Raw genomic sequence first — 13,806 nt, 5'->3', positions numbered from 1 at the left:
GTGTGGCCAGGAGGGAGGCTGCAGAGCAGACTGGGTCACCTCTGCTGATCACTTCCTCTGGTCAGGAGAAGGCTTCCTAGCAGTCAAGTGGGGGGCTGGCGTAAGTATATAGGGTTAACTTCCTAACAAGGATTCAGGAGCAATATTAAAATACAAGAAGCTGTGAGTGGTTTTCAGTAGTTTCCGTGGATTTTTACTTTCAACAAGAAAGCAGTATTGATTTCATGCATTTCTTCCAATGGATGAAAGCTTTCATTGAGTTGGAAAGCATTTGACTTTGTGTGTGTTTGTGTACCTGTGCACAGGCACATTCCTAACCACAAAGCAAGGATAGAAGCTGTTTGTTATTCTCCAGTGTAAATGTCTCATGGATATACAATTGTACTGACATTCAGGGGTTGAGCTGAACAATCCCTGCTTTGATTTTCTAGGTAAACCAAATCTAAGTTCTACTTCATTCTCTGGAAAGTGGTGCCTCCTTAATTTTGCTGTAATTCTTCCAGACTCAGTTGGAGCTAGCCCTAAGGAGCAGGTACAGGGTCTGAAGCCAATTCAGAGTCTCCTTTAGTCCATGCTCTGGTACACTGTATGTTTACATAGTGTATCTTATTCTGTTATCTTTGGATTCATTACGATGGAAGCTCATTTTCTTCAACAGATTTTCTTTTCTTTTTACCCCCAGGTATATTCGAATAGTTGGGACTCACAACACAGTGAATAAGATTTTTCACATTGTGGCTTTTGAATGTATGTTTACAAACAAAACCTTCACTCTGGAGAAGGGGCTATTAGGTAAGTGTTACAATTGTATTTTTGTGTATACACTTAGATATTTTATCTTCAAATATTTTGTTATTTCATTAACTCATCTTAATTCACCTCTTAATCAGCTTTGACTAAGAACTCTGGTTGATTTGAATGCCTTATGGCTGAGTGACATAGAGAGGGCTTATATTTTTAGAAGTAGTCAAAATAATAATTCCAGTAAACTTAAAAGAATGTAAATATTGTACTAATAGTTAAGAAGTGAAAATGTTCTAGTGATTCATTCACATTTGCTATGTGGGGAGTGCTTATGATAGTCAAAGCCTCTTAGACCAAAGGCTTTTCTATGTTTAATGGTAGGTAGGATCAGGGAGGAAGTTGCTATATTATTGATCCAATGCTCCTACTTTCCAAGGCTATGCAGATATTTTAGCCTCTGATTTGATATAAATGGTGTGCTCAGCTGTGAAAATATCTTCTTTTCATGGACACAGCAGTCCATATTTGCCCTACTTTGCCAAATTCACCTCAAGAAAATGCCTGCATATAAATTTAAATAGGACCATAGTAAATGAATTATTGTAATGAAAATTAAGTTATCTTGTGGGAAATATGACCTGGCTGATCTTTCGAAAGGGCATTTTAAATTTTGTTTAGTTGTCTATTTGGTTATTTTGTGTTATGTTTTGTTTTTGCTTTTGTTTTAAGTAATATTTAGGCTGGCTTTGTGTATAGTCCATCCCAGGTCTTAATATTCCAGATACCATGAGTAGCTTTTCCTGTCTAGACCTCTTTTATCCATGCCCACAGGTTTTTGCTCATTTCCTACCAAGATCATAGTTTAACTAATTAGATCCTTGAATCTGCACCTTTACTGCAGCTTTCTTTGAAAAGGGACTTTGTATGTTCAAGTGGAGGGATAAGATGCCAGTGCCTTGGTGTACCTAAAGTACTTTACCTTTACAAAGGGACTAATTTCTCCTCTCCTCTCCAAGTCCTGTTCATGCTGGGACACAGCACATATTGACTGTGTCCTAAAAACATGGTGAAAACTAGAATGGGAAATATGAGAGTAACTTGCAAATGTTTACTAATTCTTTGAATGGTCAAAAGTCTAAATTTTCCTAACGCCGTGTGTTTCCTAAATGTAATCCTTTACTTTAGGGAAATTTAGGAGAGTAATATTAATAAAGTAACGGGAGTAGAAATTATCCCAATGTATAGAGAACTTTTAGAGCTCAACTAAAATAAATAATTTGGTTTTAATTTTGCTATGGATGTAATTTTTAGTATTAAATATAAATGTTGATAATCTTTGTGACTTTTAAGTCATTTGAAAGTTAGTGCTGAAGCATTACCTGATATTATCAAGGCTTTTAACTCCGTGGAGGGTCATAGAATTGTGATGATGGGGTGTTTGGGGGAAGCCACTCCTTTTCACCTGCTGCCCAAGTTGTTTTATAGACTAGGCTTCACTGTGTATGTGATTGTGTAGTTAGGGGCATCCTTACTGAGAAGGATCTTATTAGAAACCAAACCACCTTCAGTCACAGGATGTGTAGAGTATTTGGCTACTGGCTTCAGCCCAGTGCACTGCATTTTGAGCATGCTGCATAGAAGGCACCTCCCCCTTCTTACTGGAGAAAAACAGTTTTGTGGACACTATAATTATCAAAGAAACAGGTCTGTCTGGCATGAAAGGCCATTGCAGGAATGAAACTTGGGATCAGTTGTAGTGAGGGATGTTGTTGTTGGTCTGTATGTTTTGTCTAAACTGAGTTAGTCAGCATTATCAGAAGCCATAATAGTCTCAGACATGTCAGGGGATGAAAGAAGATTGCAGAGATGCAAGAAGTGTTTTTGGTATCTGGTCAAACTCTTTTCTTCAAGTCCTCTTCTATGATGCTCACAAGTTTGACCACAAAGAGCACTGCAGTCATTTGTCTGTCATCATCCCTCCACCAAATAGGAGCATATAGGCAGATATGTGTGTGTATCTGTCAGCAGATGGCCTCCAGCAGGATCCCCTTTGGCTCTTATTTTACTATCTTACAGCGCAAAGTTGCCCCCATGCTGGGCAGTCAGGGACATGGTTTGAGTTATGAAGGAGTGTAGGCAGATTTCGTTATTCTTTGTCTGACATGGCAGCTCTGCTGAGTTTACAGGGGTGTTTGAAGTAGTAATGGCCAGCTTTCCATGTTGATGATCTCAGGTGCATTTTAGCTGCACACAGGCCTCAGCCAGCCACTCTACAGGGACCTCCAAGAAAGGAGTGGTCCTCTAGTGGGACCACAGTGTGTGTCAGAATCACCTGGAGTTATTTTTAAATTGTAGCTGCCTACTGCTCCCTCTTTCCTATGAAATATGCAGTTCTCCCTTGAGAACCACTGATACGAACTTCAGTTTTTCATGGGGGAAAAAATAAAGCTAAAATAATGTCATCATGAATAACTAGTAGGGTATCAAGCTCTACACTTACATTTCAAGATTCAGAATTTCTTTCTTTCATAATTCCTTGGTCTTTGTTTCATAGTTCAGGCTACTCTCATTAGAGTAGTACTCTCCTAATAGGCCTTAAAATTACTTTAAAAATATTTGTGTTGTTTTTTAAAATCAGATTTTAATGTTATTACTTAAAACGTATAATGATGTCAGGAAAAACATAAATAAAAATAACCTCACTAGCATTATAAGATTTTAGTCTTCTTTTTCCACAAAAGGATTTCTTTCACATTTTTGTTGACAACGTGTCATTCTTCATGCTGCCTCACTTGCACAGACTCCTGGGGAAGCTTTGAAACCCTGTGGTTTCATACATCCATGGGAATGGGCCCCTTCTCAACCACATTGACCAGATCTGGGCGTCAGACTCTACCCACAGCACTTCTCCCACCTTATCTGCTGCTGCCACCACAGCCCTTTCTCATTTGGTGACTGCTTCTGGTTGGTGCTGGGATGTATTCTTGCCTGGAAGAGACTTGCCTCTTTGTCAGGAGGCATTTGTAGGAAACGCTAACCTGTCTTACTGCTGATGCATAGAAGGAATGTTAGAATAGATATGACTGCTATTTAAACATTAAACCTCTCAAAAAATGTATTTGCTTTGCCGTGGCACTCCACTTTGTGATATGTATGTAGCATTTGCCAAATCCCTCCACTTTTTTCATAATAATTGCCAAAACTTCCTTTTCATTTAATCTTGTATTTAAGTTCACTTCTTTGAATACCCTATCAGTTATTCAAGGAGAGAGAATAATACCCACCACCCAGCTTAAAGAATTATCAACTCATAGACTACCTGGTTTTATATGTATACTACCTACTTCCTCCCCATCAGATTATTTTGAAGCAAATTCCAGACACTTTATCATCTTATCCATAAATATTCCAATATATATCTCTTTAGGTAATGCCTCCTTTTTGTAGCCATAATCACAATGTCATTATAATACCCCAAAATTGAACCGTTATTCCTTTTGAGTATTAAATCAGTGTTCAAATGTTCCTAATCAAATCAAAGTCTGGAGTGAGTTTATATGTTTTCATAGGTTGTTTAAATCAGAATTCAAATAAGGTCCATATTATCAACAAGTAGCTGTTATGACTCTTAAATCTCTTTAAATCTGTAGGTTCCCTTACATATGTCTGTCTCTGTCTTTCTTTGTTTTTTCCCCTCTCTCTAATTATAATTTATTTGTTGAAGAAACTAACTTTTTGTCCTGCAGAGTTTCTAACAGCCTAGATTTTGGTGATTAGATCCCCATGGTAACATTTATTGTGTTCCTCTGTTGTATTTCTTGTATTTAGTAGTTAGATAGAGGCTCAATCTGATTCAGGATATTTTTGGTTTTGGTTTTGGTTTGTTTTTTTGTAAAATGCTCTATAGATGGTGGTATATGTCTGTCAAGAAGCGCAGAAAATCTTTGATTGCCTCTCGCTTTTGGATAGTCACATCCATTCATGATTATTTCCTAAATTCATTCTTTCATAATTTGGAATTGCAAAATGGTTATATTCTAATCCTGTCATTTCTTCTTCGTTTAGTAACTAGAAAGAGAAAAGCTTTCCTGAACACTCATTTGGTAATCCTAAAATGCAGTTTGCCCAGGAAAAGTAGGATCAATGTTATATTCTTTCGTCTTATTTACCACTTTTCAAATTAAAGAGGTGGTTACCTAGCATCCTCCAAAGGTGACCAGTGAAGTGTGATTGTGGGGGTTTTTTGGGGGGAGGAGGGTGGAAGGGAGAGTACATATTATTTTGAATTCATGGGATTAAACAAATTGGACATCTTTTAATCACTTGCGGTTTTTATTGATATTCACATTGTCCCCATCTTTAGCTTCTTCATATTGGCTCTTGAGTCTTTCTGACATAATCTCAGTAGTCCTCAGTAATTCCTTGATTTCTGGAGTGACACGATGTACCAGGTTCATCTTGTACATTTATTGTTCCTCATCTGGAATCAGCCATTTCTGCAAGAAGCCCTGTTTCCCTCAAGTGGGAAATGACATTTGGAAACCTCAGCCTAAGCACTTCCTATTGGGTTGGTCACTATTGCTAGGCCTTTTCAGTGGACAGAAGTAGGAAATACATGCACATATATTTATTTATTTGTATATCATATATTCAACAGGTAAAATATATCACTAGTGCCTGCTGACACTTCTAATTAAAATTCAGTACACAAAGTTTTTGTTTAAACTTTTGATCTTCCATCTCCTTTTTTCCATACTGAAAATCTTGGTTACTACTGATAAAGCACAATAATTAATTTGCTTTGTCTTCAGCACATGCAAAATAGTCTCAGAATTACATTACTAGTAGTACCTTAAGCCATATGATTACTGAAAATAGTTTAAGATTTTTGCAGTTACCTTTAGAGCTCTTATGGTATATCCCACTAGAGATGTACAGGAAAATTACTGTGTTTAAAAGTCACTTAAAATAATTCTCTGGGTGGTCATGCCACTATTTCAGCATACAGATAGATTAATTTGTTCCATTGTGCTTTCAGTATTTAGTGATTACCTTTAAATTTTTTTGTTTTATAACTATGTAAAATATATACATAATTCCAAAATCAAATATACAAAGATGTTGTATTTAGAGAAATCCAGTTTCTATTCCTGTCCCCTCTACTCCTGTAGGTAATCTCTTTTTCCCCTTTAGTTTCTGGGGTTATCAGTTTTTTTTAAAAAAAAAAAAAAGGAAAATAAGTAAATATATGTAATTAATATTTTGTATCCTCCCCAGCATTCTTAAATAATTAATAGTATACTATATGCTATACATTCTTTCTTTCTTTACCTTGCTTTTTTGTACTTTACACTTATCCTAGAGCTAACTATGTAGAAAGATATTCTTTATTCCTTTTGAATAACTGCGTGGTACTCATTAGTGTAGATGTACTGTAGTTTATTAAACCAGTCCTCTATTGATGAACATTTGGGTTGTTTTCAGTCTTCTGCTACTACAAATTGTACTGTTGCCTTTGGGATAGATTCCTAGAAGAGGGCTTACTTGATCAAAGGGTAAATGCATGTATAACTTTGTTAGATATTGCCAAATTCACCTCCATAGGGTTTATCACATTTTAAAATTCTCATTGGCGATATATGATAACGATTGTTTCCTCCACAGCCTCGCCAATGGAGCATATTGTCAAACTGCTGGATTTTTGCCAGTTCGATAGGTGAGAAATGGTATCCCAGTACAGTTTTAAATGCATTTCTCTTATGAGAGAAATTGAGCATCTTTTCATATTTTTAGGACCATTTGCATTTCTTTTTTCCTTTTTAAATAGCTCTTCTTATGAGTCTTGTAGATGAATAGAGAACATGCTTTTAGTAAGACTTGGAGGAGCAGTAAGTACTTAACGCTGGTACTAGAGTGTGGTATTTAGCATTACATGAGTCTGGTTTCCCTTCTTAAGGTCTCCTGGTTCTTCTGGAAAACATAAGCTCTCATAAGTCCCTTTCCATCCTTATCCTTGGCTCTACCTCTGCTTAAGAGATAGTAACTAGAGCATGGAGCTGTAGGTTCAAAATTCAAGGTTTTTTAATCCTTTCAGAGCGTAAGAGAAAGCTTCCATTACCAGCTTTAGGCCATTAAGTATTACCTCTGTGTCTACCAGCATGAATCCAGGAAGGCTGGTGGCTTTTTTTATTCTACTTCCTTGTTAGTAATTGAGGTAGGGCCACCAAAATAGGCAGCACAAGCACAGGAAATCTTTGTTGCTGAAGCTCTGGGAACACTCACTACTGCTGCCACCAGGAACTGTGCTGTCTGAACAGGAACACTGGAGTCCGTATTCCTCTGCCACTGTGCTACCTGCAATACCATCAGAAGCATCCTCCTCTCCTCCATTCTCACCGGTTTCTTCTATTGGTAGAACTTCACCAAAAACAAAGCTGGAGGGAAAAAAGCCCACACCAAGCTGGCAAGCTTGGGAAATGTAGTTTATGGAGCTTTAGCCTCTGACATATGTTGTAAAGCAAGGAAGTGAATGGGGCAGAAAGCAGATAGATAGATGATGAGTGCAAAGGCAGAAAGTGTAAGAGGGGCTCCAGTCATCAGGGGACTTACCATCTGATTCAAAGCAGCTGGATAAGACCATTGGCAAGGCATAGAAATATGTGGAGTGGAGAACAACAGACAAAGGTACAAGCTGAGTGTGGAGAAAGGTTAAATGTTTAGTTGAGCTGTGAAGGAACCCAGCATATTTTCTTGCCTTGTAAGGTAAGGTTTTATGAAGAATGGTATTGTGAGCTGGGCCTGGAAGAATTTAGTAAACAATACAGAGCAATACAAATGTGCTAATTTACATAGCAACAAAAATGGCTGATACTTGTTCCCAGCTGGAGGCAGGAAATAGAAAATAGGTGGCCTGTAGTTGCTACTGTCATCTAAAAGTATTTTGAAGTAGCATCTTTAGAATTCTGTAAAGTCCTGGGAAGGGAAACAGAGTTGGAAATCTGCTGTGAAGGGCTTTTGGCATCCACTGAACTAGGTGTATGACTTCTGTGCTTAAAAAAATGTGTCCTCTGGAGCAGAAACAGAGATTTGGGAGTGAGGGAGTTCTTCAGCGGGTGGAGGCGTTAGAATGTGACAAAGAAGCAAACTTGTTGGAGTAACGGAGGGGCCCTGAAGACCTTAATTCAGAGAGTTTTCTAAAAATAGCACTATTGAGTCTGGACTAGTCTAGACCAAGAGGATTTCTTTTCCCAGCCTGTTTCTATAACCAGATATTAAGGCTGGTTCTAATTGTCAGTGAAGCTTAACTTCTTTATCTACTGTAAATTACTTGGCATTAAACAGACATTTATTAAGAGGCTGCCAACCAAGTGTATCTTAGGCACTGGGGATAGAAAGATACACAGGTGCAGTTTCTGCCTCGGAGGATCGTATGAGCTAATGAAGGAGAAAGACACTTAAATGGAAGGTGACAGCACAGTAAAATAAGTCATCTCTTGGGAGAATTCAGCAGATGCTGTAGGAACACTGGAACAGGAGCACCTAAGCTGAGTTGGGGGATGGTGTCATAGAAGACCTCCCCATAGAGGTGATGAAGCTCCTTAAGTCTTTTTTTTTTTTTTTTTTTTTTTCTTTTTGCGGTATGCGGGCCTCTCACTGTTGTGGCCTTTCCCGTTGCGGAGCACAGGCTCCGGACGCACAGGCTCAGCGGCCATGGCTCACGGGCTTAGTTGCTCCGCGGCATGTGGGATCTTCCCGGACCAGGGCACGAACCCGTGTCTCCTGCATCGGCAGGCGGATTCTCAACCACTGCGCCACCAGGGAAGCCCTCCTTAAGTCTTTTTAAGGAAGAAGATGGAGAGTCAGGGGAGAATCACATAAAATGGTCAGTGTGTGCAAAGTGTGTTAGTGTGTTATTTATCTCTAACCAACTTCAAAGCCAATGCCCCTTCCAGTGGACCACCCTGCATTTGGTGGAGGGGACAGTGGAGTAAGAGTTAGAGTTATTTGTAGTCTCTCACCCTTTCCCTGGAGAAGATTTAGCATTATTTTCTCACAAGGTCTTAGAGTTTTAGAAAAATTCAAATAAAATAAATACTCCACGATAATGCATAAAGAACATAATACAGTTTGTTTGCTTCCCACCTTGGGAAGCCCCTATTTTCAAACAAGAATGGGCTACAGTTTTTATGTGTGGGAGACAGCAGGAGGATGATTAGAAAGTGACCTTCTCACAGTCACTTAGGATTCTCAATTTAGTGTGTGGTCCTTTGTGTACATTTAAATTTCATTATCTTTTTATACCTGTTCTTTTGTTGTTTTTTGTTTGTTTGAGAATAAAGACTGCCTGAAAAGTTTTTATGGCTCTTATTTACAGAGCTTATGTGTACATTTTACAGGATTGAATTTTTTGGATCCTACTTGTATATCCCCTTGTTATAGCAAGAATATAGTAGGGTGTGTATGTGTGTCCAGGGTAATGTAAATGTGCACAACTTTTTAAAAAAATTGTTTATTTATTTATTTTTGGTTGTGTTGGGTCTTCATTGCTGCACGCGGGCTTTCTCTAGTTGCGTCGAGCGGGGTCTACTCTTCGTTGTGGTGCACAGGCTTCTCAGTGCAGTGGCTTCTCTTTGTGGAGCACAGGCTCTAGGCATGTGGGCTTCAGTAGTTGTGGCATGCGGGCTCAGTAGTTGTGGCTCGCGTGCTCTAGAGTGCAGGCTCAGTAGTTGTGGTACATGGGCTTAGATGCTCCGCGGTATGTGGGATCTTCCCGGACCAAGATGGAACTCATGCCCCCTGCATTGGCAGGTGGATTCTTAACCACTGTGCCACCAGCGAAGTCCCACAACTTGTTTTTAAATGGGACATCATTGAGCATGTATTCAACATGATGCAGCAATATCACTTTCTCACAAACCATGGTTCTGCCTCAGACTGGCATTATGAATAGCCAGGTTGTAATGGGCGCGATGTTTCTCTGGCACTGACTGTGAAAGATATTCCAGTGGCCAAGGGGACGTAAGATCTAATTTTTTTGGCCTAGTCACTAGTTCAGTACCCCAATCCTCCAACCCAAAACCAGGTAGGTAATTTTTAATTTAATATTTTAAGCAGGTAAGACAAATGTGTATTCTTATTTCCCCCCTTTTATTATTAAACACATATTCAGATATACCTTTTTTTAATTAACAGTTTTTTTGAGATCTTTCAGTGCATAAAGAGCTTTCCCTTGATTCATTTTCTTTTTACATTTGTGCAATATTCCATTGACTAGAAGTGCTATAATTTATTTAACCAGTCTCCTTTGATAGACATGTAGGTGTTTCCAGTCATTAATTATCAATAACAATTCTATAATGACCCATTTTATAAATAGTGAGGTTGAATCAGAGGTGGTTCCAATAAAGCCTAAAACAAACAAAAAAACCCATTATTACTCCCAGGGCCAGCTATATAATTTACAGGGCACCGTGCAGAATGAAAATGTTGAGCCCCTTGCTCCAAGGGTAAGAAACAAGTGCATTAAAAGTATTTTAGGGCTTCCCTGGTGGTGCAGTGTTTGAGAGTCTGCCTGCCGATGCAGGGGACATGGGTTCGTGCCCCGGTCCGGGAAGATCCCACATGCCACAGAGCGGTTGGGCCCATGAGCCATGGTCACTGAGCCTGCATGTCCGGAGCCTGTGCCTTGCAACGGGAGAGGCCACAGCAGTGAGAGGCCCGTGCGTACCGCAAAAAAAAAAAAAAAAAAAAGTATTTTAGCAAGAAAAAAAAAAGTTTTTTCCTTTCTTTTGCAGTCTTTCCACCTGGTCTGATGTTTTTATTTGCTATTTAATGTTGTTCTAGGTAAAAAAAAAAATTAAACTTTTAAATTGTTAGCATGTATTTTATTATTTGTCTTTTTATTTTGCAATGGTGGTTTTAAATGTAGATATAAGAGCATTATCTTCTATGCAGAATCACCAAAATTACACAATTCACATTTGCTATTTGCTAGCTCATATATGTGTATGTATTAATTCTTACTAGAACAGTGGAAATTCTGCACAAAACTATATTGTTTTTATTTCACTTCCTAATTCACACGCATTCTACCAAAACCCTCTACCTTTGACTTACTCAGTAAGCTTCCTTAACAAGGAAGGACTGAAACTAACACAATATTGTAAATCAACTGTACTTCAATAAAAAAAATAAAATGAAGGACTGAAGGGAAGAGGAACTACGAGTTGCCCTATATTTTCAGCATAAGCATTTGGCTAACATAGGGAAATAACGAGAGTGAAAAAGGATATGATAGAATTCCTTGGTTGGTAGTGCTCCTTAGAACGTTGCTGACTTTTTTCTACCTTTGAGGTAGGTTCTGGTTCAGTGGGAAAGTGGCCTCTCCCAGCCATCAGCAGCTCAGTTTACTCAAGCATAGTCATGGCCCATTGACCTTGGCTTTGCTTTGAGTCTCACTCAACCTGCACATGTGAGTCCACTGGAATTCTGTGCTTCTGGGGCATGGTGAACACTCTACATAAATTGGGGCAGTGGAGAAATGTGGACACATGTATGTTGCATATCTCCTCTGTTCACGGGCTTGCTCCATTGTCCCATCAGACTTCATTTTAAAAACATAAGTTCAAAGATAAGATTGTTAAGAATTTAAAGACAGGGACAGTGGAGCATTAAACTAAGTGTGGGTCTCTTCTGAGTGCAGGAGCTGTCTGAAAGAACAGGTTGCATGCCCATGAAGCTGGCCCTTATTACCATTTCTATTTAACATTGCCCTGAAAGTTTGGGGTGGTGGGGAGAGGGAATGGGGGAGGAGGTGAAGTACAAGAAATATGTGTGATAAATATTGGGGGAAAGGGACCAAATATCTTTATTTGCAGATGTGATATGATAATATACCCAAGGAAATGAACTGAAAAATAACTAAAACTAATAAGAACTCTAAGGAATATAGTCAGATACAATTGTATATATAAAAATCAAGTTTTCTCAAATACCCCCAATAACCAAGGGAAAATTCCATTCATAATAGCAATACAAACTATATAACACCCAGTAACAGTTCATGAGCCATACTTTTCCTTTATACCTAGTCCATGCCTAACCGTGTTACCAAGGATCCCCCATCGCTGAACCACCTTATGCCATTAGAAATGGCATAAGGGTCAGGAACAAAGGTGGGAGGCAGAAGGATGATGTGAACTCATAAATAGTGTGGATGTGAGGTGAGCATGCCGGGGAGATCTGCTAGAAGTTTTTAACTTTTTTTTACCCACAAACAACAAATACCTACCTAGGAATAAAGCTAAGAAGTCCATAGGTTCTAATGTAAAGAAACTATAAATCTTTAAGAAACAGTGAATAATGGAAGGACATATTCTTGGATGGGAAACTTTAATATAGTAAACACTTTGGTTCTTCCCATCTTAATCTACTAATTTAATGCAGGACAACTCAGAATCCCAGTTGTGCTTTAAAAAAAAAACAAAACTAAGTTCTTTAAAATTTTTTTCAAGAGAATAAATAAATGGAAATCCCTTCCCCACCAAAAAATGAAGGAAAATAAATGAAATGAGAAGTCTACCACCAGGTATTAAAATTCATACTACATACTAAAGTAGTATGGCATTAATGCAAGCATAAACTGGTAGATACATTAAGCAATCATCCAAACTCTGAATTTTATCTCAGTATATGTAAGAATATAGGGCAAGATTAAAGATGACGTTTCACATCCGTGGAGAACGGAAAGGTAATATAGCAAATGGTGCTGAGACGCTTGACAATTGAAAACACATGAGATTTTCTTCATACTATATTCTAAAATAATTTCCTGTTAGATTTCATATTATTCCAAAAGAACTGTAGAGAACTATTAATAACTATTTATCTGATCTCAAGGTGAGGAACCACTTCTTCAGCATAAAAGCAAAGGCAGAAACCATAAACAGAATTCAGAGGTGTTTGAAAAACTGGGAAAAAAATAATTGCAACATATGTGACAACGAGTAATTGTCTTTAGTATATATGAAGTACTGTCCAAATAAGTAAGAAAAAAAATGTGAATCCCCAATAGGAAATGTGTACAAACAGCAGTTTATTTAAAAACAAAGAAAAACACAAAAATCTTTAAAAAAAAAAATGGCTATGAAGAAACTGGGGCAGGACAGGAATAAAGATGCAGACCGCAGACATAGAGAATGGACTTGAGGACATGAGGAGGGGGAAGGGTAAGCTGGGACAAAGTGAGAGAGTGCCGTGGACATATATACACTACCAAATGTAAAATAGCTAGTGGGAAGCAGCCACATAGCACAGGGAGATCAGCTCAGTGCTTTGTGTCCACCTAGAGGGGTAGGAGGGAGAAGCAAGAGGGAGGAGATATGGGAATATACGTATATGTATAGCTGATTCACTTTGTTATACAGCAGAAACTAACATACCATTGTAAAGCACTTATACTCCAATAAAGATGTTTAAAAAAAAAGGTTAAAAAGAAAGAAAAACACAGTAGTCAATAAACTTGAAAGAGTTTGACCTCACTAATAATCAAAGAAATGCAAATTAAAACAAGATACCGGGTCTTCCCTGCTTGTGCTGTGGTTAAGAATCCGCCTGCCAATGCAGGGGACCTGGGTTCGAGCCCTGGTCCAGGAGGATCCCACATGCTGTGGAGCAACTAAGCCCGTGCTCCACAACTACTGAGCCTGTGCTCTAGAGCTCGCGTGCCACAACTACTGAGCCCGCATGCCACAACTACTGAATCTCGTGCACCTAGAGCCCATTCTCCACAACAAGAGAAGCCCATGCACCAGAACAAAGAGTAGCCCCCGCTCGACGCAACCAGAGAAAGCCTGTGCACATCAACAAAGACCCAATGCAGCCAAAAATAAAAATAAAAAATAAAAAAAATTATTTTTACAAAAAGATACCATTTTTTGGCCTGTTTTATTGGCAAATATTTTAATTAAAATTTTTTTATTTACATGAGTAGTACAGCAATCAGTCCTTAGCAAAACCCAAACAATACAGAAGTACATACACTAAAATAAAATATTTCTGTGT

The 13,806-nt window shown here is 38.4% G+C and overlaps 1 protein-coding gene across 3 annotated transcripts in view; it reads left to right on the top strand.

Annotated features, from left to right (window-relative positions):
* The window catches only part of BTBD9 (BTB domain containing 9), a 419,768-nt gene that overhangs the window by 267,206 nt on the left and 138,756 nt on the right, over positions 1–13,806 (top strand). For all 3 annotated transcript variants that reach the window (XM_059077216.2, XM_067006126.1, XM_067006127.1), the window contains one exon: positions 683–792. In XM_059077216.2, the coding sequence (XP_058933199.1) occupies positions 683–792 (110 nt within the window). The remainder of the gene's footprint in view (positions 1–682; positions 793–13,806) is intronic.

The sequence above is a fragment of the Kogia breviceps genome, chromosome 10, assembly GCF_026419965.1.
Source record: "Kogia breviceps isolate mKogBre1 chromosome 10, mKogBre1 haplotype 1, whole genome shotgun sequence".
NCBI lineage: Eukaryota > Metazoa > Chordata > Mammalia > Artiodactyla > Physeteridae > Kogia > Kogia breviceps.
The sequence above is the reverse complement of the archived record's forward strand: the minus strand, read 5'-3'. Positions and strand labels throughout refer to the sequence as shown.